This window comes from Pseudophryne corroboree, chromosome 2 (genome assembly GCF_028390025.1).
Source record: "Pseudophryne corroboree isolate aPseCor3 chromosome 2, aPseCor3.hap2, whole genome shotgun sequence".
NCBI classification, from domain to species: Eukaryota; Metazoa; Chordata; class Amphibia; order Anura; family Myobatrachidae; genus Pseudophryne; species Pseudophryne corroboree.
In genome coordinates, this window is record NC_086445.1 from 695,858,421 (window position 1) to 695,883,459 (window position 25,039).

The 25,039-nt window shown below is 44.1% G+C and overlaps 1 protein-coding gene across 4 annotated transcripts in view; it reads right to left on the minus strand.

Annotated features, from left to right (window-relative positions):
- Positions 1-14,103: 14,103 nt before the first annotated feature.
- Positions 14,104-25,039, minus strand: part of SOX13 (SRY-box transcription factor 13) — a 129,646-nt gene continuing 118,710 nt past the window's right edge. For 3 of the 4 annotated variants that reach the window (XM_063955259.1, XM_063955258.1, XM_063955260.1), the window contains one exon: positions 14,104-16,034. In XM_063955259.1, the coding sequence (XP_063811329.1) occupies positions 15,791-16,034 (244 nt within the window). In that variant the 3' untranslated portion in view covers positions 14,104-15,790. The remainder of the gene's footprint in view (positions 16,035-25,039) is intronic. The other variant, XM_063955261.1, reaches the window with a different exon arrangement.

The window sequence follows — 25,039 nt, forward strand, 5'->3', positions numbered from 1 at the left end:
TTGGGGTTGTTAGATAGTTCCTGAGTGACCAGCGAACTTCCCTTCCAAAAATAAAAAATTACACAAATCACGTCAGAATGTACAGATAGCGTTTGTGACCACTTTACTCTAATGGTATTAGGTCAGATTACTAACTACTGCACACAATAACGTGCGGTCCAATCGTTCAGTATACGAGCACTACTTGTCATGTACTGAAAGATCAATGGAATCTATGTTTCCGGCTGCGATTCCTTCAGCCAGAGCTTATGGCCTATATGGGTTCTGCACCAACACCCCAGGCGTTGTGCCACTGGACTTTTATAGCGGACCTTTTACCTTACGACCTCCTGGTCTTGTTACCTTATGACCTCCTGGTCTTGTTACCTTATGACCTCCTGGTCTTGTTACCTTATGATCCGCTATACTCTAATGCTCAAATATTATTTAACCAGGGATGCCTCCCTGGCCACCGTATATGTCACTTACACGTATGTCCCTTGACGAGTACCCGGCTTTCCTTTTGGTTCCACCTTAAAGTTATATAAACTTTTGTATACAAAACACACTCACTCAACACAAGTACACTTTTGTTTCTATATCTATTTCTGCGCAGAAATTGTCTTTAGGCCAAAAGTGTTACCAATTAGGAGCAGGATCTGTTAAACTAAATTTCAGATTTTCCAAAAATAGATTTGCGTTATTTACCGTGTCGCGTTATCTACCGCTGTGCGTTACTTCACTTTATCACAACTTGAGCTACGTGGGCGTAACCGGACGCTACGTTGCGTAATGAACGCTGCGTGCGTCTGCCTTTTGGATTGCGTACGCTAGTCTTTGTTAGCGACACGTGTACGCAATGCAAAGGATCCACCGTAACACAATATATTTTTATCAATGTAAATGATCCCTGATCATCTACCGCAATCCACACTGACTGCCTTGTATCTCAGACAAACCGTGTGTTTGTTCTATACTTTAACTATCACCTCTACTATGAAATAACAGCAAATCTCTTTTTAGCACTTTCTATCAACTATAAAATTGGCAAACAGGAATAGTGATATACGAAAATGTAACAGAAATGCAGATATATGTATGCGTGCGTGTATACGCAAGACAGAAGAGAAATAAAACAGTTTTAAAAGACACAAGCGTTTTGTTCTTACTTCCGGTTCCCGGATTCCTTCAGCATTCTTTATCTAAGCGAAGCAGACGCTTATCCCGTCAGCACTGTGAGACAACCTCCCACCCTTTGCTGGAGGGATAATGTCTGCTGATCTACCTAGTGCAGATATGAGAAGGATAGGACGAGTCCCCAATTGACAATGCTAAATTCCTTTGTCGTATAACAACCCTTTATGAAGCTAAGAACACTGTACGCTGTTTACTTAAGAAGTACCGTAATGGTACGCTAGTTGCGTAACGATCGCTCAGCCGTAGGCGAGACGCTCAAGCGTCACGTTCGCTCACGGCCCAGCGATCACAGGACACTTTATTGGTTATGTCTAGGGTAATGATTCGCTATGGCGTAGCTTACGCTCGAGACCACGAGGAGGTCACCAGCGATGCAGACGCTCACAACACTATACCTTTATGTTAAAACCTTATACCAATGAAATACAAAGAATACCTTAATGTGAGTACAGGGTGTAAGTGCAACCTTGTGTAACCTGACTAACTACAAAGCTGCTTGAGCGTCACCGACGCTCAAGTGAACACTTAACACTATAGGAAATACACAGATGCTGGTTTAGGTTCCAAAGCCTATTGACTGTATTATATCTAATATACTTGTAAAAGGGGATAACAGTACAAATGATACACTACAATATAACAGAGACTTCCTAACCACAGAACTAAACAATAAATACAAAAAGACAATACTACACTGACCTAAATGCAATACAATACAATACTATCTAATACAATACAATACTAGCCTAGTCTAGGGGAGATATGAGAGAACAGAACAGAGAGAGAGAGAGAGAGAGAGAGAGAGAGATGAGATGAGAGAAATTGGCTCACAGAAAGACAATGATAACGGAGAGAAACTTACGCACAAAGGGTATGATCGCCTGCGCCTCGATATCCAGCTCCCGGCTATCAGCAGATAACCGTTGATGAGAGAGTGAGAGCTGGAGGTGGTCGGCCTGCCTATTTATGCCCCACACACAATGCAATCTCCTGGTCCTACAATCCCATTGTCCATTGGCCGAAGGAATTCGGCCCTGTATCATAACAAAAGGTCATAGGGTGATTCATACAGGTGGGCTGTGACGATTTCCAACAGCTCAGGTGGGTGGGAAACTGGGTTTCCCGCCGCATACCTGAGTATGTGTAATTAATAGAAATGGACATAAACTTCTTATGTCCATAACTATTCGCACGAGCGATTAATACGCTCCAAACCAACACCGGAATATTGCTAATTACATACTCTTCCGATGGGTACCAAACACTGCTGTATGATTCCTGTTAGACCCTTCGTACGATATAAAGAGGGATTCCTCAGCTCTGGGACATTGTATTTTAACCAAACTTTCAGAATCTATCAAAGGGACCATGATCTATAAACTACATTAATTGTGAACATTTGTAACGAATGAGTCGCACGCTACGACTACATAAACTCTACCGTAAATACGCATACCGCGCCTGCGAGTGCACGTTATTGCGGGTATGCGCATCCACGGGAGAGCGCACGCACGCGCAGCGCGGACCAGTGTGCGGTGCAAATATGGCAACGTGCATTGAGACATTTTTCTGACTTTGACAGGTGTCATCACGCAGGAAAACTGTTCTGTGGGGGAAGGTTGTTGCGGCTGTGAATAGTGAGGGTGTGGTGAGGCGGACTGAGGACACGTGTCGTAAGCGATTCTACGACATCAAGCGCCGTGTCAAGGCTAAGATGTCGAAGGAGGCTAAATCAGCCCGCCAAACAGGGGGTGGACACCCCTTCCGAGCGTCTTATCGGGATTGGGAGGAGCCTGTGCGTACTCTGATTCCGCCAGAAGTGGTTGGTGCGACTCATGTCCGGGATTCGGATCGGCCAAGGCAGGATGGTGAGTTTATTATTGTTTTTTATTTATCATTTTAACATCTGTGCTTGTCCTTAGTTGTCTGAAATGTCTTCTAGCTAATTGTGATTGTAAGTTGGTTCATTCTTATAATGTGTTGGTGATGTAGTTGTAATCACAATTAGTTTTTTTTTCCCCTTTGTTTTGTCAATTTAGCAGGTTGTCTTTGGCTTTTTCTGGTGTTTTAATTCAAAAGAAAATTGTTGTCGGTGTATTTTAATGAAGTGTGATTCATGTGTTTTTTGATACTTTTTAAAAGTAAAATTTTTCAATGGACTTATGTTTATTGTGTGTTGATCTGGGTTTTCTTTTGTGTGGTTGATGTGATTGTTCCCAGTGGGACTATTATATCGGAAGTATAGTGAGAGTCAGGAACACTAATACAGTTTAACAAATCATTTATTTACAATATCATTGACAATAATTAAAATATACTTATCCACGTTCCTTAAGGCAGTTATACAGGATAATCAGAGTCCTAGCATAAGGTGTAGTCCCAGGGAGCCTCCTGTCGCTGCGTAGCGCCTAGGTCTCGTCAGTCAAAGGAACCCTATTCCCAATCTCCGGTCTCAATGGAGGCTGCTATCAGTCTGACATGACCCTCTATTTAACCCAGAATTCTGAGAGGTGGTCAAGGGATCATATCTCCATCCACATGTCATTGGAGTCCCTGGTCACTTGTACAATATTAGGAAATATATTGTTGTATTGAATTCTAATGTAGGACAAATAGCCCTTTACCTTTGCATATTTTAGATGTCTAGGCCACTTAATCAAAGGTAAACATCTATTTGTTGACCACGAATAGACCTATTGTCTGGCCTGTTATGTAAGCTGAAAAGGAGAACAATTTCTTATTAACAACAAACAGTTTGTTCCTACAAAGATGGACAATGAAAGTCTTACAATACAATAAATGGCTATGTGTACACATTTTATACATAGAAGACAAATAGCTAGCTGTAGGTCAGAAATCAATACTGTTACAATCCACCCTAGGCTTCTATGTATTATTAAGTGTTATGTCCAATATTATCATCAGTCAAATTTCCATCCATCCTCCCATTGGCTCATCTCTCTCAAGCTAACAGGAGTAGCTACATATGCAAAAGTTTTTGATGAATTTGGGGAGTGCGGATCCAATATTCTTTTTCTCCCAAACTGAATCCAGTTCATAGAGTGATCTACTGGATCTTTTTACGTTCGCTTTCAAAGTTAATGTCTGGTCTGCTGTATGCTGTTCAAACACGATCCAAAGAAAACAAAAAGATGAATCCAACTATCATCAAGAATGTGCCTGATTCATAGCACCATACTGTTATGAGCCACGGCTGTGGCTCATTCCTGTTTTGCATTTTGGTTCTGTATTTTATGTTATACTTCTGTTTATGTTCCCCGTGGGTATCATGGGGTGCTCGGAGCTCACCCTTAAGGAGGGGATACTGTTATGAACCACAGGTAGTGGTTCATTTCTATTTTATGTTTATTAAGTTGTCTTGCATGCCTGGATTTCCTGTTGCTCTGTTTTAGTATGCTCTTGTCTGCTGCCGCTGGTTAGTCTGTGTAATTGCAGCTTGTTCCATGTGTTCAGCCTCACCTGGCTGCTAATTGCATCTTGTCAGCTGGAATCATGCAATAGGCCAGCTGCTCTGGATTATTAATTAGGCCTCTCTGTTATATGCTGGCTGATTGCAGTTCACAGACGCTGGTGATATTTCTGGGTTTTCAGTCTGCTTGAGTTCTGAGCTTGGTTCCTGCTAGTTCCTGAGCTTCCTGTTTGCTGTATCTGTTGCAGAGAGTGTTTCCAGTCCTGCTCTATCCGGTCGTTCCTGTCCTCAGTGGTCCAGTACTCGGAAGTTGTCATCTGTTCCTGGAGTCCTGACCGAGCACCTTTAACATCCTGTGGTGTTCGTGAGTCGCGGCGTAGCCGTGTGTTGCGGCTTGACCGCTTACTATTAATTATTTGTTATATTTGTGTTCTGGAGCTTTTGCGGAGGATTCTGCTCCCACGGATCCACTCTGGTATCCAGCGGTGCTGGATAGGAGTAACGGATCAGTGGATCTTTGGTTGTCCTTTTCCCTGGCGGCTAGTCCGCACATACCTTTGGTTTAAGTTAGTTAGTTTGTAACCCCTGGCCTGGTTGCTTAGTCAGAGGGCCCCTTGTTATCACCCTGTCTCGGATTTCCCTTTGTCTCCCATTAAGACCTGCGGGGGCATCGGGGTTGGGCAGACATAATCCGCCCTTCGAACGCGGCTGCCATGGGCTCAAGCAACCATAGTCTCGCAAGGGATCTCTGATAACACGGGCGAGACAACGGAGTTAGGGCGCCAGGGGTTACTAGGCTCTCCTGCTCCCACAACCAGCATATATTCCCAGTACTCAGACCTCTGTCATAAGATCTCTTCTGGTCTGGAGTACGGGAATCATAACACATACTACTTGGTCAGGGCGAGATTCCCTCAGGCCGTCATACATCTTGGTTCAACCTGTTGGGAAAAATAAACAAGTGTTAAGTTTCTTATCAGCATGCTCTTGGATACAAATGATAGGCAGGGTTAGCATCACCTTTAACCAGAACATAGTATGTTTTTCCTTGCCTTAATGCTGCTATCTCCCCCTTCTTTTTCCTAACCTGGTTGTCCCTATTGTTCTTATCAATTAGGAGCTTATACTTAGCTCTGAATATGACACAGTGAGGTGGCCTGGGTGGCATGGGCTCTAACAATCTCTGAAAGGGGGTGGTTCCTGTAAGGACCCTTTCATTCAAACAGCATACTGCCTCCTGTAGGACACTGTCCCAACCCTTTAAAGTGTGCATGGGCATTCTATTGCTTATTTGTTCCTTAAGGAGGCCATTCATTCTTCCTATTAATCCTGCTGCATTTGGATAAAATGGAATATGGTACACCCAATACACATGGTTCTCCTTTGCCCAATCATAGGTTCTTTCTGCTCCACCATGTCCACATTGATCATGTGCCCACCATCCCAGATTGTATATGTACATTTTTTAATCTTCCTCCACTGGTGATTGAGTGGCTGATTTGATTTGTACAAGGGCATCAGCTGTGTCATTAGGTGAGAAACCTGTGTGTGCATTTACATGACCAATTGAGATAGACCTGCATGAGTTGTAGTTCCAAATTTGATTCCATATTTCAGGCCCACCCCATAAAGTCTTGGAATGGGTTCTCCAATCTTCTTCTTTCCACGAGGGCATCCAAATAGTGAGACCTTTATACGGGGCCCAACTATAAGTGTAGATTATCCAAAGACCATCTGTCTCTTGTAGAAGCATCAGTACAGCTTGCAGTTCTGCATTTTGGATGGGTCCCCCTTCACCATTCACATATATAACTTCCTCCAGTACAGATTGGAATGCTGCGGCAGTCCAAGTTCGGCCCCTTTGTGTCAGGGTAGAGGAGCCGTCTTTAAACCAAGCAATCTTCTGCTCTTCATCTGTTAAACTGGAGTAATGTTCAGCATTTGAAACTGGAGATTCTTCTTTCAACGGTGGGGGTAGCTGTTCAGTGCTATCGGATTGGAAAGTAACAATTCCTGTAAGGTGGCAGGTGACTTGAGATGGCTCTTGAGAAGCTACTCCTCCCCTCTCTGATAAGTACCACTTCCAGTTCTGTACCATGGGCTTCCGTGCAACAGCAGAACGTGATTCAAATCCTTCTTGCCTCAGCCATACTGCAATAGGGAGGTCTGTACATATTGCGATTGGCTGTTGTTTGGTTGTGCTCTCTACATGTTGGAGAGCATTATATGCAGCTAGAAAAGTCTTTTCTAAGGGAGAGTATTGTCTTTGTGCTGAGGAAAACTGCTTTTCCCGAAATCCAATGGGCTTCTTCTTTTGTTCCTTGATTGCATTTTCCTGCCATAAGCCCCGAGACGTTCCATGCTCTGTGGTAGTTACATCCAGAAAGAATGGCTGATCTGACTGTAGTGGACTCAGAACATTATGCACCGTGATAGCTTGCTTTGCAATTTGAAAAACCTCTTCTTGTTCAGCAGACCACATAAATTCTTGACTGCCTGCTGCAAAGAGTACAGAAACGAAAGTATTTCCTAAATCCACCCTAGCATGTAAGGCTATTTGTCCATTAGTGTTTGAGATTTGTTCCACCAAAGTTATCATATAAGGTACTGCTGCAGCTAGGGGTGGTGTCGCTTTGTTTAGTCCCCAAGAGTCAATTGACAGTCTGTATGAGCCATTTGGCTTTTTCACGGCATACACTTGATCATTAATGCTTTGTGCTTCACGGAATACTCCATCTTGTAGCAGAGCCTGAACAGTGTCCTTAATTTCCTTCAGACCACCTTGTATGTGGTATTGCTTCAGGTTAGCTGGCTGTGCAGGAGAAGGTATGTGTATGGGTGACCATTTTGTACTCCCTCTAACTACCGGCTTTAGTGCAGAAACCGTGAAGGCTCTTACAGAACCCCCAAAAACATAATTACCAGAGGATGTGTCTATGGACTGTCCTCTCAAGATATCCATTCCAATTATGTTGTCGGGGAGCTCAGAAACCAACACTGAAGCATCAAAGTAGGGACCGTCCCCTATTTGGAGTTTGCACTGTATCCGGGCAGCCCATGTCTGCATACCTCCTAGTCCCTCTACAGCAACCCATGTATGTTTGCCCGATGGGGTGTCATGTAGGATGCCTGCCCGATGAAATAGGGAAACCTCAGTACCAGTATCGAGCAGGGCTACGCACTGTGTTTGTGTGTTTTGATTCCACTGTATGCTAACATTAGCAAAAGGGCGTCGGTCCCGGTGTTTCTTTAAACAAATACTGTAGGGTATCTTTGCTTCCCGGGACCTGCCTCCCCTTCATAGGGGCTGTGACATTGGCCAGGGGGAAGTCCCAGTGTTCCCACCCCCTTGGGTCACCTCCCTTAGCATTTCCTGTGCCTCTGCATAAGGGCTTTTAGCTGTGGGGGTAAAGGGTTGTGTAATCTGTACCAGCTTTCCCTCCCCCATTTCATTGTTTTGTCTACTAACTGGTTCACTTTTGAGCTTAGACTGAATCTTTTTCCACATTTCAAACATAGCATCATTTCCAATGCCATCAATCTTATCTTTTGGGACCCCGGCATTCAACAGATCAAAAAACATTTGATTACGTGTACGTCTGTATCTATTGGGGGGTCTATCATGCCACATCTTGCTTTTGTACTGGGTAGCAGGGGTGGCCAGTGCCCTAGCTTGGACTACTTTGTCTGGAGCTACTCCCTTTGGTTGCAGTAAACTCATCTGTTCTAACACAGTAATCATTTCAAACACAGTAACCTGCTTAGCTGTGCCAGGTAAAAGAGTGAACAAAGACATTCTCAAATGCAGTGGGGCTGATTGTAGAAAGAAAGACATCATACACTGTGTGACATGGGTCATATCAGGACCTTCCCAATCAACTTCAAACTGTCTCCCCCCCACATTTTTCTGAAAAGCAGTCATACATGCCAGCACTCTCAATCGTTCAATCCCTGCACACAAATCTGCCCAAGGGTCAAGGGGAATGAGATCAGAGGGATGGTCATACACAGTAGCTATTGCCTCTCTCACCCTATGCAATAAAGAACGGACACGTAATCCAACTGATTTTGTAACTGCCGTCTGACTCGTGGATCTGCACATATGGAACCCAACCCCAATGCTTCAGTGGTGTTCAGCATAATAGAGTCTCCTCCATTATCCCATATCTGTAGGACCCATTGCAAAAGTCCCTGTCCCTTTTGCTGCCTGTATTTTGCAACCAACTCGGTAATTTCACTAGGGGTATAATTACGGGTCTCTGTGGTGGTGTCATCATCCTCTTTTTCTGACTCCTCATCCTCACTCTCTGCACTGTTTGATGCAGTGTTACCTGACACATTTATTCTATCTTTTTTCTGTTTCTTATGTGATATTACTTTGGAGGTGGTTACCGGGCGTAATTCTCCGCCATTCACCTCAAACTCAATACCATCATCTGTGAATTCCTCTGGGTCTATTCTACACAGTCCATCCCAATTGTTTCCTTCTACAACAGTTCTAACCAGTAAAGGGTCAACTGTCTGCCTTCCCCTGTTCAATTGTTTCTGGTTCAGTACATTTACAACATATTGGGTGGCATTATCTTTTACAGTTTCAATCTCTTTTCCCTGATCTCTAATACATGTACGTAAGACAGCTAGTTGTTCTTTCAATACAGTGTTTTCATCAGTTAACTTAACCATTTCTTCCTCTGTTGTAAACAAAGCCTGAGCTCACATAGATAATACATGAGCACATTGTACTCGTTCACCTTTTGTCATTTTACTTAAATCAATATTTACCACAGCATTTCTGGGGTCCGCTAAACGGACCAAGGTAACATATTTGCATGCTTCACGCATACATGGGGTCCAGTGTCCATATTTTGACACCCATGATGGTAAAGTTACACCCTTAACTTTATCAGTTTTAGCCTTAAACCATGCCATCATTTTGTTGATTTATACAGAACAGGTTTGTTTTTTATATAAGCACTCTGATATATCGTGATCCTGTATCTGATCACACATACACTGATTTCTTTACCTAAATCACAAAACCTCTCTCATATGGATGAAACAGAGAGAAACATACAGGACAGACAAACATACACTGTGATTTCCCGCTTCTAAATCACAAACCTCTCTCATATGGATGAGACAGAGGGAAACATACAGGACAGACAAACATACACTGTGATTTCCTACTTCTAAATCACAAAACCTCTCTCATATGGATGAGACAGAGGGAAACAGACAAACATACACTGTGATTTTCCACTAAATCACAAAACCTCTCTCATATGGATGAGACAGAGGGAAACATACAGGACAGACAAACATACACTGTGATTTTCCACTAAATCACAAAATACCTCTCTCATCTAGCAAAGAATCAGAGAGAAAAATACAATGCGATACCTCCCTCATACGGCAATGAGACAGAGGCACACATAAAACAACTGTATTAGGTCCACTGATAACTATTAATTCTTCCGATCCCGCTTCTGACACCAAATTTTGTTCCCAGTGGGACTATTATAATCGGAAGTATAGTGAGAGTCAGGAACACTAATACAGTTTAACAAATCATTTATTTACAATATCATTGACAATAATTAAAATATACTTATCCACGTTCCTTAAGGCAGTTATACAGGATAATCAGAGTCCTAGCATAAGGTGTAGTCCCAGGGAGCCTCCTGTCGCTGCGTAGCGCCTAGGTCTCGTCAAAGGAACCCTATTGCCAATCTCAGGTCTCAATGGAGGCTGCTATCAGTCTGACATGACCCTCTATTTAACCCAGAATTCTGAGAGGTGGTCAAGGGATCATATCTCCATCCACATGTCATTGGAGTCCCTGGTCACTTGTACAATATTAGGAAATCTATTGTTGTATTGAATTCTAATGTAGGACAAATAGCCCTTTACCTTTGCATATTTTAGATGTCTAGGCCACTTAATCAAAGGTAAACATCTATTTGTTGACCACGAATAGACCTATTGTCTGGCCTGTTATGTAAGCTGAAAAGGAGAACAATTTCTTATTAACAACAAACAGCTTGTTCCTACAAAGATGGACAATGAAAGTCTTACAATACAATAAATGGCTATGTGTACACATTTTATACATAGAAGACAAATAGCTAGCTGTAGGTCAGAAATCAATACTGTTACAGTGATATTTCAAGCATATTTTTATTTGAGGCTTACAATTTGTTGTAGATATTTGTGGGTAGTGGTTTGTTGTTAGGCGCAAAATTTAGTAACATATCGTGCTATATTCTGGTTGTGTCAAGCTACCAAGAGGTAAATTTAATAAGATGGGAGTTGTATTTAAGATGGGATGTTGCCCATAGCAACCAATCAGATTCTACTTCACATTTATCTAGCACCTTCTAGAAGATAATACCTTGAATCTGATTGGTTGCTATGGGCAACATCCCAGCTCAAATAGAACTCCCATCTTAGTAAATTTAGCCCCAAGTTTGGGATTTAAGTAGTATAATATTGTGCATTATGCACCTTTGTGTATGGATTGGTTGTTGAAATTGTTTATTAATTCAACTATACACACCCAATGAAGTCAGGCAGAAAAGCATAAGAATAGTTTAGTTTACTTCTCATCAGGTTCCACATATGTTTCCATCACAATAAGTAATTAGCATAAACAGAAACATAATAGTATGTTCATTAGTACATTGTTAATATTTTTACAGTACGAAAGAGAAGCAGCACAGCCAGGCCACATCCCAAACTGCCAAGAGATGCAGATGCTGACGATGCAGGTAAGAATTTAGTGTAAACACATATTCTGAAAACACATAGAAAAGCAGAATGTTAATGTTTATCTTATCACATAGGTTCTTCTTCAGCAAACCCCCCACCACCACTAAGGCGCCCATCACAGGGCTCGGATCCTCAACATAGGGGGCCAACCAAGAGACGCCGTCTTGAGGCTGAAGCACCAGCAGCATCCTCACCACCCAAACGGCGCATCTCCATAGTGTCGGCCCTGCCACCACAAGCCATTTTGGCAAGCCCAGAAAGCGAGGATCCTCAATCCCCTCAGGTGTCTGGTGAGTAAACATAACAATTACTTGTAAAGAAGTTAAAAAACAGTGGTGTAGATGTATTAACCTGGAGAAGACATAAGGAAGTGATAAACCAGTGATATGTGCAAGGTGATAAAGGCAGCAGCCAAACAAATCCTAACTGTTAATTTACATATTGGAGCTGTTTGGCTTGTGCCTTTATCACCTTGCACATATGGTTGATTCTATATCGGAGTGGGAGAAGGGACCTTCTGACGTACCTAGGGGAAGAGACACGTCACCAGGGGGAGGAGCTACGGCCGAACAAGGTACCCGAAAAGTACCCTCGCGGCTCGCTTCACTCGCCACGCTTCGGGCATGGTGGCTCGCTTTGCTCGCCACCTAATTACTAAAGGTAATAGTTGGTGGCGTGGATACTAGAGCAACTGACCCGCTGATGTAGCTCCTCCCCCTTGTGTCGTGGCTCCTCCCCTGACACAAGGGGGAGGAGCCAGCAGCCTCCCTGAACAGAAAAAACCTAACAAAAAAGTATTTTCAGAGAAACTCAGTAGAGCTCCCCTGTAGTGCGTCCAGTCTCACTGGGCACAATTCTAAAACTGGAGTCTGGAGGAGGGGCATAGAGGGAGGAGCCAGTGCACACCCCTTTTCAAGTCTTAAAATGCCCATGTCTCCTACGGATCCCATCTATACCCCATGGTTCTTTTGGTGTCCCCAGCATCCTCTAGGACGTATGAGAAATAACAATAAAACTAAAAGAACTTCTAGGAGCTCCCCTAGCTGTGACCGGCTCCTCCGGGCACATTTTCTAAACTGAGTCTGGTAGGAGGGGCGAGCCAGCCCACACTATTAAACCCTTAAAGTGCCCATGGTTCCCAAGGGACCCATCTACACCCCATGGTACTAATGTGGACCCCAGCATACATAGTTTAGCACAAATCAGTCAGGCTGTAAAGGAATAGAATAAGAGGAGTAATATTGGGGGGAATTCAATTGTTTTAATGGGCACCCAACGTAATGGGCTCCCACTATAGCACATCAGTTTTCCCCTTTCTGACCTTTGGCATGCATGCCACGTGCGCACACTAATTAGTACCACAAGAAGCGGCTGAATCCATCTTAAGTCCTAGTTAGGGGGCTCAAACTCCCATTTGAGCAGCCAAACCATTGAGCTTTCACACACTTCAGCTTGTACCTTAGGAGGCAGAGAGCTGAAATCTGTTCCCCCGTTGCATGCACCCCCGAAAGGAGCAAAAATTGCATTGCTCGGTAGAGCGCCATCTAGTGGCAGAAAAGGGAAAACAAACTATTTAATTCCCCCATTGAGGCTTTGGGGACTCCCCTCCTGGTGATAGTGGAGTGAGGTAGCAGGGGCAACTGAAGCAGCATTGTCCCACTAATCACATCATCACTAGCCCTCCTTTGTGGCAAAATGCCACAATTCTGCAGATGTGAATGAGATGCAGGTGAATTTTGAGCTCCCCAAATTTGTCAGTTGCCCAGACTTTCCAGCCATTTGCACAAATGCGAGACACATACTGAAGAGGAGTGTCGCACAACTCCTGGTGTCGGCTATTACACCACCAGACCAGTGATGCAGCCAGTGTAAACCGATAAAGAAAAGTAACCACCCACCACACAAAGGGACATCAAGACTCATCACAGAAGCAAGCAGCCAGAGCGCTGGGAAAAGGCCCAGAGAAGCACCCTACACATTGGGAGTACTCATCTACATTAAAGTGCAGCGGTTAGTTATCCCAGGATTTGGTCTTTGGAGGAGCAGCAACAAGAAAGATTTCTGAGCACTATCTGTTAGCCAATACAATTTCTGCAAGCCTGTGTTTCTATATTGAAAACATATCTATTGTGGAATCTACAGTACGATAAACGGGATGGACTTATATTACTTTAACCTTGAAATTTTCAGACAGGGCTATTTTCAATTGTGATATTTTCACTATTTACAGACTATATGCTTTTATTGTGGCTATTTTGCCAGTTGTATTGCTTCCATGCAGAGGGCAAAGCATATTTACATTGGCGAGATCCCCAGAAAATAAAGTTTATATCTGCGAACTTGTAATTTTCTTTATTTCACTCTCGATTACTGTTCTGCTTTTTCTATTTCTTATCTGTGGTTTTTTACCATGCTGGTAGATTTATTTCAATTTTGCATTTCAGTTTTAGGAGTAGAATGCTTACTCCTAACTGGTAGCTTCTTCTGTATCCTATACCCCGTTCCCATATTCCAAATAGCACACTCTCAGTGGTGAAGTATTGCAGATTCACCCTTTCACAAATCCAAATAGAATTCAGATTTAGCAGAAAGTACACATGTGGGAGAAATAGTCAGACACATCATTTAGGAACACCTGCAGCAGTCAGACAGAGACAGATCTCACACAAAGTGTAGCTTGTTTATTTTTTTTTTTTTTCTGCACAGTAAACATAGAAGTGGAGAAATAATTCAGGTTTAAGTTATTTTCTTTTTATTTAACATAATAAAAAAAGATTTTCTATGATCTATATTTACAGAAGTATAAAAATATACATATATTCATATATATATTGTGTCTCTTATGAGGTATGAGAATTATGACTTGTTAGATCGAATCCCTTCTGTACATTCAAATAAGGCACTATGAGGGTGTAAAAATGATTGCACACCGCTGTTGTGACTGCCAAAAATTAGTTAACATAAGGAACTTGAATTATGAAATGGGCCTTATATAAAAGCACACTGGTATTAAGCAAATTGATAAATCACCTCCACCTCTTCATCTAGCATCAGAATGCAAGATCTCTTACCACCCTAACTACAATACTTTTTTAATAACCACATTAAGATTTCTGAAGTTGGTGAAGTCAGCCTTACTTAAACCCCTTTTCCACCAAAGTCCGGGGTATGACCTGACAGTTGGAACACTGTTCCAATCCGGGTCAAACTCAGGGCATACCCCTTTCACACCATGGTGCAGACTGATTATTCCCAGGTCTGCGCCTTTCACACTGCACACGGGTGCAGTACCAGCGCTTGGCGATGACATCATCTCCTTGCACCAGGAATGCAGCTCTCCCCATGCTGTAAACCTGGGTACTTCCAGGGTAAAACCCTGCTAGCTACCCAGTAAGGATTGCCAGGTCACTCGACCCGGGTGTTTTTGGAGGGAGCAGTTTCCACCTACAAAAATCCCAGGTTGATGCGCATTCATGAGCAAAAACCCAGGATTTTCCTGTTAGTGGAAAAGGGGTATTAACTGTTCCATCTACCAAAATAGAGCCACTGACTATATCAACTGTACAAGCTGGTGAGCCTTGGTGGTTCAGACTGCACCCACTTAAGAATTGAATGCATCAATAACAAAGATTTTTTTAAAATTCTATTTGGGTATACCAGTTATTAGAAAGCCTTATCCCAGCTCTCCAAATACATTAGTTACTACCCGTGGGTCTAGGATGTGCCTAGATGACAGGGTGCTAGACAGCAGTACCTTCTAACTACATCTCCTAAAGCTGAAGTGGTGGGGGCCAGATTTCTATTTAAAATATACGAACGCTTAAAATGAATTTGCATTCTACCTCATTTGCATATGCTATAATGCAAGAGTAAAATATGTTGAAGGGAACTGATATAACTTTCTACAGCTATGTAGGTAGGCAGGTTTGCTTTATGCATAGGTAGTTTGCCATGTATAAATTATAAAATGTTAATTTCAGATCCCACCCCCTCCTATAAAATGCATTCTCATTGCAAGTCATATTTTATACAAGTGTACCGGTCCCTGTAACACCAAAGGAGGAGTACCCCATTTTTATGAAACTTCTCAAACTGTCCACCCATTTTTCCCTAAATCAGCCAAGCTGCTTTCCAACTACAGCATATCCTAAAAGTGCCAAATCCTTCAAAACGATTAACTGCAGACACAATTTATTTTTCAAACAGTTGACATTTTCATGTAAACTGTCCATGTTCTTTTTATATATATTTTTAACGCATTGTACGTGGGTCCATAACCTATCCAAGCAGAAATAATGGTGGGAGCCACTGAAATTGCAAAATATGGAAATGCATCTGAATTCTGCAGAGAGGATGATACTAAGTTTCTCTGTATGTACACAATACCCACAGCACAGGACACCAGGACTTGCTTTTTTAATCTGTTATAACTACAAGTTCTCCATCACTCTTCCCAGAGTCGTCAGAGTCACTGCAGAGTTCATGCATATGAGCCATGGACGCCCTTGGGTCTTGAGTTTGAAGGCTTCTTGTGTTGAGGATGACTGGCAGACTGTCATGAACCTGGTACATGTCAGGAGTGGACAATTGAGAGATATTTCCTGTAGACTGTGACTGGAATCCAGATGGTGATGGAGGATTTGGCAATGACCCTTGAGAGCTACATTAAAAAATAAAAAACATGATTAATACCTTTGTGCATTTAACATTACTATTTGTTACAATGTGCAAACAATTGTTATACAGGTTGAGTCTCCCTTATCCAAAATGCTTGGGACCAGAGGTATTTTGGATATGGGATTTTTCCGTATTTCGGAATAATTGCATACCATAATGAGATATCATGGTGATGGGACCTAAATCTAAGCACAGAATGCATTTATGTTACATATACACCTTATACACACAGCCTGAAGGTAATTTTAGCCAATATTTTTTATAACTTTGTGCATTAAACAAAGTGTGTCTACATTCACACAATTCATTTATGTTTCATATACACCTTATACACACAGCCTGAAGAACATTTAATACAATATTTTTAATAACTTTGTGTATTAAACAAAGTTTGTGTACATTGAGCCATCAAAAAACAAAGGTTTCACTATCTCACTCTCACTCAAAAAAGTCCGTATTTCGGAATATTCCGTATTTCGGAATATTTGGATATGGGATACTCAACCTGTATATGAAAAATGTATTTTTTTCATCCACTAGGGGTCACTGGAGTACTCTTGGGATGTTAGCCGGGATAGGCACATTTAAATATGTACTCTTGGGATATGTTAGCCGGGATAGGCACATTTAAATATTTAAATTAGTAACTCTCCACCCCCTCCATACTCCCATAGAGAACTCGTTTTTTTCTGTGCCTCAGTCGGGAAGATACAAGTGGACGAGGTTCCACAGTTTCTTCGATTTCAGGTAATGAGCGGTGAGGCAGCTCATACTGCCGCCGCTCACTTGCTTTGTATTGCTGGGGGTGAGGGGCGGTCAGCTCACAGTGCCGCCCGCTATGTGGGGACTGAAAAAGCTGCAGGCTATACGCAGCGAAACGCATTAGGTGTTGTCAGATTACCAGGACGCTTTACTGAATTGGAAACCGAACCAGCCCCGGATTACCACCTTTGAATTACAAGAGATCCGGAGACCTTTCGGCCTATTACCGTATTGCATGAGGGACCTATGCACCAAAAGGACATTGCTAAACCATCATTCCTCTAACGGTAAATTGCATGCATCTCTAAATGGATTAACTCTGCAAAGAGACTCTTTTTGCACTGGACTATTAATTCTACAGGGGCACTATTGGAACGGACTCCATCAATTTAGTTTTATTTCAGTCCTGACCGGATATCTATGGTAATATCTAATTTTTAACCACTGTATATGAATTCATATAAATTTTTACTGTTTGTTGTATGTATGCATTACTATGTTTTTTATTAAATTGTCTTGATATTTTATATTATGCTTATGTACTGATATATGAGCGCAGCCTCCACCCCTATTCCATTTCGGCTCCATACTGCCTAACCTGCAGCCCAGCCGCGGACTGCCTAACAGCCACCGCTGGGCACTCTGCACCGCTCTCCGGCTCCCTGCCGCTGCTGCTCTTCCCCTCCCTCTCGAGGTTAGCTTCTGCTAACCACTACCCTCCAGAGCCACGGACGGGGACTCTGTCTGCAGAAGGGGGAGAGGTGGGAGGCTGACCGCGGACAGCTCTCACATGCACAGTATGTCTTGCAGGACTGCCGCAGTCCAACACTGACAGGAGGGAGATCGCAGGGAGGGGAAGGGGGGGGAGGAATGCCCGCAGGGAGGCCCCATAACTAAGCTGCATTTTAATGCAGCAAGCAGCTCAGGCTATTAAGCCTGTGTAAGGGGGCCCAAGTTATTTTAGTGACTGCTGGGCACTATAAGGCTCTTGAGCCTATGTTGCATGTATATGTAGGTATAGGTGATATGTGTGTGTGTATATATATATATATATGTATGTCTGTCTGTATATAATATATATTCATGTATCAGCTAACAAAGTCTTATGTTGCAATAGCAAGCACATGGCTGGGCGCCATTTTATCCTTACTTCCTGGTTCTTCTCCCAGGAAGTTTGCTGCCCTACAACACTCGGCCACTGGAGGAGAGGGGTGTTAGTAGGAATTTTGGTACAGCACAGCTTTCACTATTGTAGTTTATCCCACGTGCACTGCACTGCGGATTTATACACATTTTACTTCCGTGGTAATAAGTCAAGGGACTTGTCTGACCTTCTCTACTTGTCTATCTGTGTACATAATGAGTAAGGCTAATGCAAAATCAAACAAGCAGCTTTTGCTGCAATGTCTGTCAGAAACACGGACCCTTACCCCGATCCCCCTTGGGGGATCCTGGCGCATGTAATGACTGGTTTACAATTGGAATTGCCCGCTGCAGAGCGTCAGGCGGCTAGATCTGAGGCAAGAATTCCTCCGAAGAGGTCAGAAGGAAGATCCAGGTCTAGCTCAATTCCGAAAAATCGGTATTTGTCTTATAACTTGACAGTTTCAGTTATGTTGCTTTCTGACGATTCAAGGCCAGACTTCATATCGCAAGAGGAACATGAGGAGAGGGCATTGGGCCAGGAGTCAGATATTCAGGTTACGGATAGGCCGGCCATTTTAATCTCATCAGGGCAGTACGTCAGGTTCTAAAGTTTACGAAGACTGAAGAACTTTTCCAATGATGAAGTATTGTTGCTAAACAGGGAACTCCGGTGTGTTTTCCTTATTCAGCATCTCTTAATAAGCAGCTGATACATGTCAAGACTCCAGCTGCTACGACGTTTAAATAACCGTCGGAGCGTACCCTAGAAGCTATGCTAAAGTCAGTGTATACAGCAGTAGGGGTGTTGCTTAGACTTGCTTTGGTGGGGGTTTGGTTTAACAAGGCTGTAGTTGCATGGGCAATACAGTTCAAGTTTGACATACAAGAAGACGGATTATCAGTTGTGGGCATCCATAGATGGGTGGATCCGCAATTTTGTGTTAAAAGCTTACAAAATAGGGTTCGATTGTCTTCCACCATTGCGATTTTGCAAGACAGGTCTGCCTGTGTCAGAAGACAAGACAGCGTTTCTGCAGACCGCGATACACTCTCTAGTACAGGCATGTCCAAACTGCGGCCCTCCAGCTGTTGTGAAACTACATATCCCAGCATGCTCTGTCACAGTTTTGCTGTCAGAGAATGCTAAAGCTGTGTCAGGGCATGCTGGGATGTGTAGTTTCATAACAGCTGGAAGGCCGCAGTTTGGACATGCCTGCTCTAGTAGATTCAACAGTTTGATTCCGGTTCCAGTCACCAACAGGGTCACGGTTATAATTCCATTTTTTTTTGTAGTTCCAAAGCCGAATGACTCTGTGAGTCCGATATTGAACCTAAAGGAACTCAATCAGTAGATCTCTTACTACAGATTCAAGATGGAATCCCTGCGGTCACTGACTGGGGATCAGTACTAAATGCCGCCGGCCGGAATCCCGGCGGTCGAAATCCCGACGCCGGAATCCCGACCACACAATCCTGACAGGGGTGGCGAGCGGAACGCAGACCCTTGTGGGCTCGCTTCGCTCGCCTCGCTACGCTCGGCACACTATTATATTCTCCCTCTATGGGTGTCGTGGACACCCACGGAGGGAGAATATGTCGGGATAGTGGCGGTCGGGATTCCGGCGTCGGTATTTCGACCGCCGGGATTCCGGCCGGCGGCATCTTGACCGCATCCCAGTGACTGCAGGTTTAGAGCCACAGGAATTCAGAATTTCGATAGATCTCAAGAATGCGTACTTATACGCATCAGGCCTACTTAAAAACGACAAAACCATTATAAATTTCAGGCGCTACCGTTTGGCTTCTTGTCAGCGCCTCGGGTATTCACAAGGTGATGTCTGTCATGATAGCTCATTTCAGATCCCTGGGAGTGATAATAGTTCTGTATTTAGACGATCTGCTCTTCAAAGCTCCGTCTCAACAGATACTCCTGCAACATGCCTTACTAACGTACAATGTACTAGTTCAGCACGGTTGGATTGTCAGAATCAAGCCTGATTCTGTCGCAAAGACTTCAAGTCCTAGGAATGATTCTCGACACGGTGGATCAACGAATTTACCTGACAGAACACAACGCACAAAGTATACGTCATCTGGTACAGTTAGTGCGCAATCCACAGACAGTCTCTGTGCATTTGTGCATTCGACTGTTAGGAAAGATGGTGGCGTCTTTCGGAGCACTCCAGTTCGGAAGATTTCACTCATGTCCTTTTTAACTGGATGTTCTTGCACAGTGGCCAGGCTCACATCTACAAATTCATCAGGTAGTGCGGTGGTCTCCAAGGGCCAGAGTATAACTACTCTGGTGGCTCCAAGTACACAATCTCACAACAAGGAAAAGGTTCGGCGTCTGGAATTGGATAATTCCAACAACGGATGCGAGTCTCAGAGGTTGGGGAGCAGTGGTCCAAAATTATCAGCTTCAGAGTCTCGGGTCAGACCAACAAATATTACTGTCAATAAAGGTCCTGGAACTCAGGGCAATTTACAACGCGCTGCGACAAGCGGTGCACATGCTCTAGTCTCAGACTGTCCAGGTTCAGTCAGACAATGCGACGGCAGTCGCATACATCACGAAAGAAGGTGGAACTCGAAGTCGCATGGCCATGCGGGCAGTTGCATGAATGCTCAATTGGGCCGAGCATCACCAGGTGATATTGTCGGCTGTGTTCATTCCAGGAGTGGACAACTGGGAGGCAGATTATCTCAGACGTCAGGATTAAATCCAGAAGTATTCCACATGTTGGTCCAGCGGTGGGGTTACCCACAGGTGGCTCTAATGACATTTCGCCAAAATCAAACATCCCAGTATTTGTCCAGAACAAGAGATCCAAAGGCAGTGGCAGCGGAGGCTCTCACGATCGCGTGGCCGTACAGCCTCGTGTATCTGGTTCCACAGTTTCCGCTGCTTCCTCGGTTGATAAAGCGGATCCATGACAGTCATACTAGTGGCGCCTCACTGGCCTCGGAGAGCGTGGTTCTCGGATCTCCGCAGGCTACTTGCGGACGATCCTTGGCCGCTCTCGCTACGTCCGGACCTGCTACAACAGGGTCTGTTCCTCTACCCCGGTTTAGCGCGGCTGCGTTTGACGGGGTGGATGTTCAAACCGCCCTCTTAAGACGAGAGGGCATTCCAGAAATCAGTTATACCAACCATGTTACGTGCTAGGAAGCCGGTTATGGCAGCTCATAATCACAGGATTTGGCGTGCCTACATAGGGTGGTGTGAAGCTCGGAAGTTTCCGACATCATCTTTCACATATCCCGTCTTTTGCCTTTTCTGCAGACGGGGTTAGATGGAGGACTACGTTTATCTACACTAAAAGGTACAGGTCTCTGCCTTGTCAATTTACTTTCAAAGGGCGTTTGGCCCTTTTGCCAACAGTTCCTACTTTCCTGCAAGGAGTCCTCAGAGTACAACCTCCATTTATACCACTAACAGCGCCATGGGGACTTGAATCTGGTTTTAGACTTTTTACAGTCTTCACGTTTTGAACCCTTACAACAAGTTGCTAAGTTTGTTGCTTGGAAAACAGTTTTTCTACTAGCCTTAGCTTCAGCAAGGCGTGTTTCAGAATTGGGTGCCTTGTCATGCAAGCCGCCGTATTTGGTGTTTCATGGTGATAAAGCGGAACTTTGGATGATTTCCGTCATCCTACCAAAGGTGGTATCATCTTTTCACGTCAAATCAACCAATTGTAGTTCCGGTATTTTTAGAAATTGCAGGAACTCCAGCTACTTTGGATGTGGTACGCGCACTACGCATTTATGTAGCCCGAACATCAACAGTATGTAAAACTGATACATTATTTGTTCTCTATGAAGCAGTCAAGATGGCTTGGCCAGCTTCCAAGCAGACTTTGTCCAGATTACCTTCATGCTAGGCTACAACCGCCTACATCAGTTTCAGCTCATTTCACACGTTCTGTGGGAACTTCATGGGCAGCAGGTCGTGGAGCTCCTACGACGCAGATTTGATGTGTGGCTACATGGTCATCAGTGCACACGTTTGTGCGCTTTTACAAGTTTGATATGTTTGCGGCATCAGCATCTAGCTTTGGCTGTCTAGTGTTACAGGTGCCAAACAGCTCTCCTGCTCATGGGGGAAACTTTGGTACATCCCAAGAGTACTCCAGTGACCCCTAGTGGATGAAAAAGAAAATAGGATTTTGGTCCTTACCAGATAAATCCTTTTCTTTGAATCCACAGGGGGCACTGGACACCCGCCCAGAGCACTTTACCTGTCTTGTGGAAAGTTCAGTGGATCTTATGGTAACACATTCTCACCGATTGTCAAGCTGTTACTGTTTAGTTGTCAGTTACGTTATGTGTCAACTTTATTATTGTCCGTTACGTTATAATGTTATATGTAATTCTCTATTGTTCATCCTCTCTATTGCTCCTGTTCAGCTCAGTAAAAATACTTAAGTCTCTATGGGAGTATGGAGGGGGTGGAGAGTTACTAATTTAAATATTTAAATGTGCCTATCCCGGCTACGCCCCGTCCATATCCCAAGAGTACTCCAGTGCCCCCTGTTGATTCAAAGAAAAGGATTTATCTGGTAAGTACCAAAATCCTATTTTCAGTTGTGCAAAGGGCACCTTAGCAGGAGCAGGTGGAATGCCATATTCCTTTGTATGCATAACTTTATTTTACCCCATCTTCTCAAGATATAGTCATAAGAAACAGTGGCAGCTGTGCAGGTTACATACAAGGTCCGATGAGGTAGGCTGTCCTACTAGGAAAGGATTAACCTCTGCAGAGGGCGAGAATGAAATTGAGAGTACTCTACCATGTCGAATGCAGACACCATCATGCCAAGTACTTGCATCGACGAGTGTATCGACACTCTGGGGCGACAAAGAAAGCATCTTATGTCTTCAAGTCTCAGGACTTTTTCTGGAGACAGAAACAGTCGTGGACTGTGCGTGTCCAGGATCGCCCTCACGTGCACCATGCTCTGAGCTGGGACCAGCGAGGATTTCTTCCAATTGATGAGTCACCCGTGGACTTATAGGAAGCTTACCATCAGTTGCAGATGACTGCAGAGGACATCGTGGGAGTTTGCCAAAATCAGCAAGTCGTAAAGATACGGCAGGATCCTAACTACCTGGCGACGGAGATGGGCCATTATTGCGGACATGACCTAGATAAAGATCTGAGGAGCCATAGCCAGTCCAAATGGCAGAGCCTGGAACGGATAGTGGAGGTTGCCAATAGCAAACCGCAGATAAGGCCGATGCGACATGGCAATAGGTATATGCAAGTACGCATCCTGTATATCCAGGGATACATATAGTCTCCGGGTTCCATAGCCAGTACAATTGAGCGTAGTGTTTCCATACAGAACTTGGGCACTCTCACAAACTTGTTCAGTGATTTGAGGTTGAGTATAGGCCGGAAAGACCCTTTGGGTTTTCGGAACTAGAAACAGGGTCAAGTAGTAACCTCTGCCTCTCTGGGCCAGAGAAACCCACACTACCACTCCTGTATTCAGGAGAGAACTCACAACCTTTTGCAGAGCTTGCTCCTGTAACGGATCCGAAGGGATAACCGTGGCGCTAAACTGGCGAGGGGGGGGGGGGGGGGGTCTCTTGAAGGAGACTGCGCACCAGTGAGAGACAACTTCTGGCACCCATGCGTCTGAAGTGGTCATAAAACAGACCTGGGTGAACCGCAGAAGTCGGCCTCCCGCAGAGGGAGGCCCGCCCCGTCACGCGGCAGGCTTGTCTTGTTTAGAAGCAGGCTGACGGGCCACCCAGGACTGCTTTACCTTGGGCTTAGTGGTTTTGGGATCACGAGATTGTCTTGGGTATGCCTGACCTTTTACTTTCCCTTGAGGCTGAAAGGAACAAAAAGTGGTACCTTTAGCCTTCTGTGCAGAAGGATTAGTATTTGGGAGAAAGGCAGTCTTATCAGCCTCCAATTCAGACACAATTTTATTTAGGTCTTCCCCAAACAAAATGTACCCTTTAAAGGGGAGTATCTCCAAGGTCTTTTTGGAGTCTAAGTCCACCTTCCATGACATCAAACACAGAATACGGCGAGCCAGGACAGACGTAGTCGCCACCTTGGCTGCCAACACACCGCCTCAGAGGACGCCTCCTGAATGTAACAGGCGGCGGTAATGTGAGACACGTATTGTCTGGCATTGTCAGATATATCTTCGGCAAGCTCTTCCTCTAATGCCTGAACCCATGCTTCAATTCCTTTTGCAGCCCAGGAGGCCACAACAGTGGGTCTATGTACAGCACCTGTAAGGGAGTAAATAGATTTTAGGCATCTCTCCACACGCTTATCTGTCGGTTCTTTCAGTGAAGTGACAGTGGTGACAGGCAGAATGGACGACACCACTAGGCGGGTGACATGAGAATCCACCGGCGGTGAATTTTCCCACTTGTTACATAACTCTGCAGGGAGAGGATAGCGAGCCAAGGCCCGTTTAAACATAGGGAATTTTTTCCCAGGATTAAACCAGGGCTCCTGCCTGATGTCCACTAAATGGTCAGAATGGGGTAATAGAATTTTAACATATCAGTTTTCTTAGCCACAGTAGTGGAATCCTCATCATCAGTGATTTGTAGAATCTGCTTAATAGCAACCACAAGGGCAGGGACATCAATTGCAATGGAGAATCCTCATCAGAAACACCTGATTCAGTGTCTGACACAACAGTATGCTCCCCCTCCTTTTTAGATGAAACATCTGAGAGTTTAGTGGATTGTGAGGAGGAAGCAGCCCGCTTAGATGACACAGAGACACAGGAGTGACCGGGAGTAGACTTTTGTCTGAGCAAGGAATGATTTAATTGTTGCAAATGGTTAGCCAAATTTTCTGCCTAAGGCGGATTAACCATAGGGCCAATTTGTGGCTGTAATGGCACAGGTGGTCCCATAGAGGGCGTAAAGCGTTCCACCAGAGTACCCAGTAGGTTTGAGAATGCAGCCCAGGGTGGCTCGTGAATGGTTACAGAGCGAATTAGTACGATAAAGCCAGAAAGAGTACAATACCTGCGAATAAATCCGTTAGTATGTGACTGTAGACACAGTATACAACACCAGCGAATAAATCCAGTATTA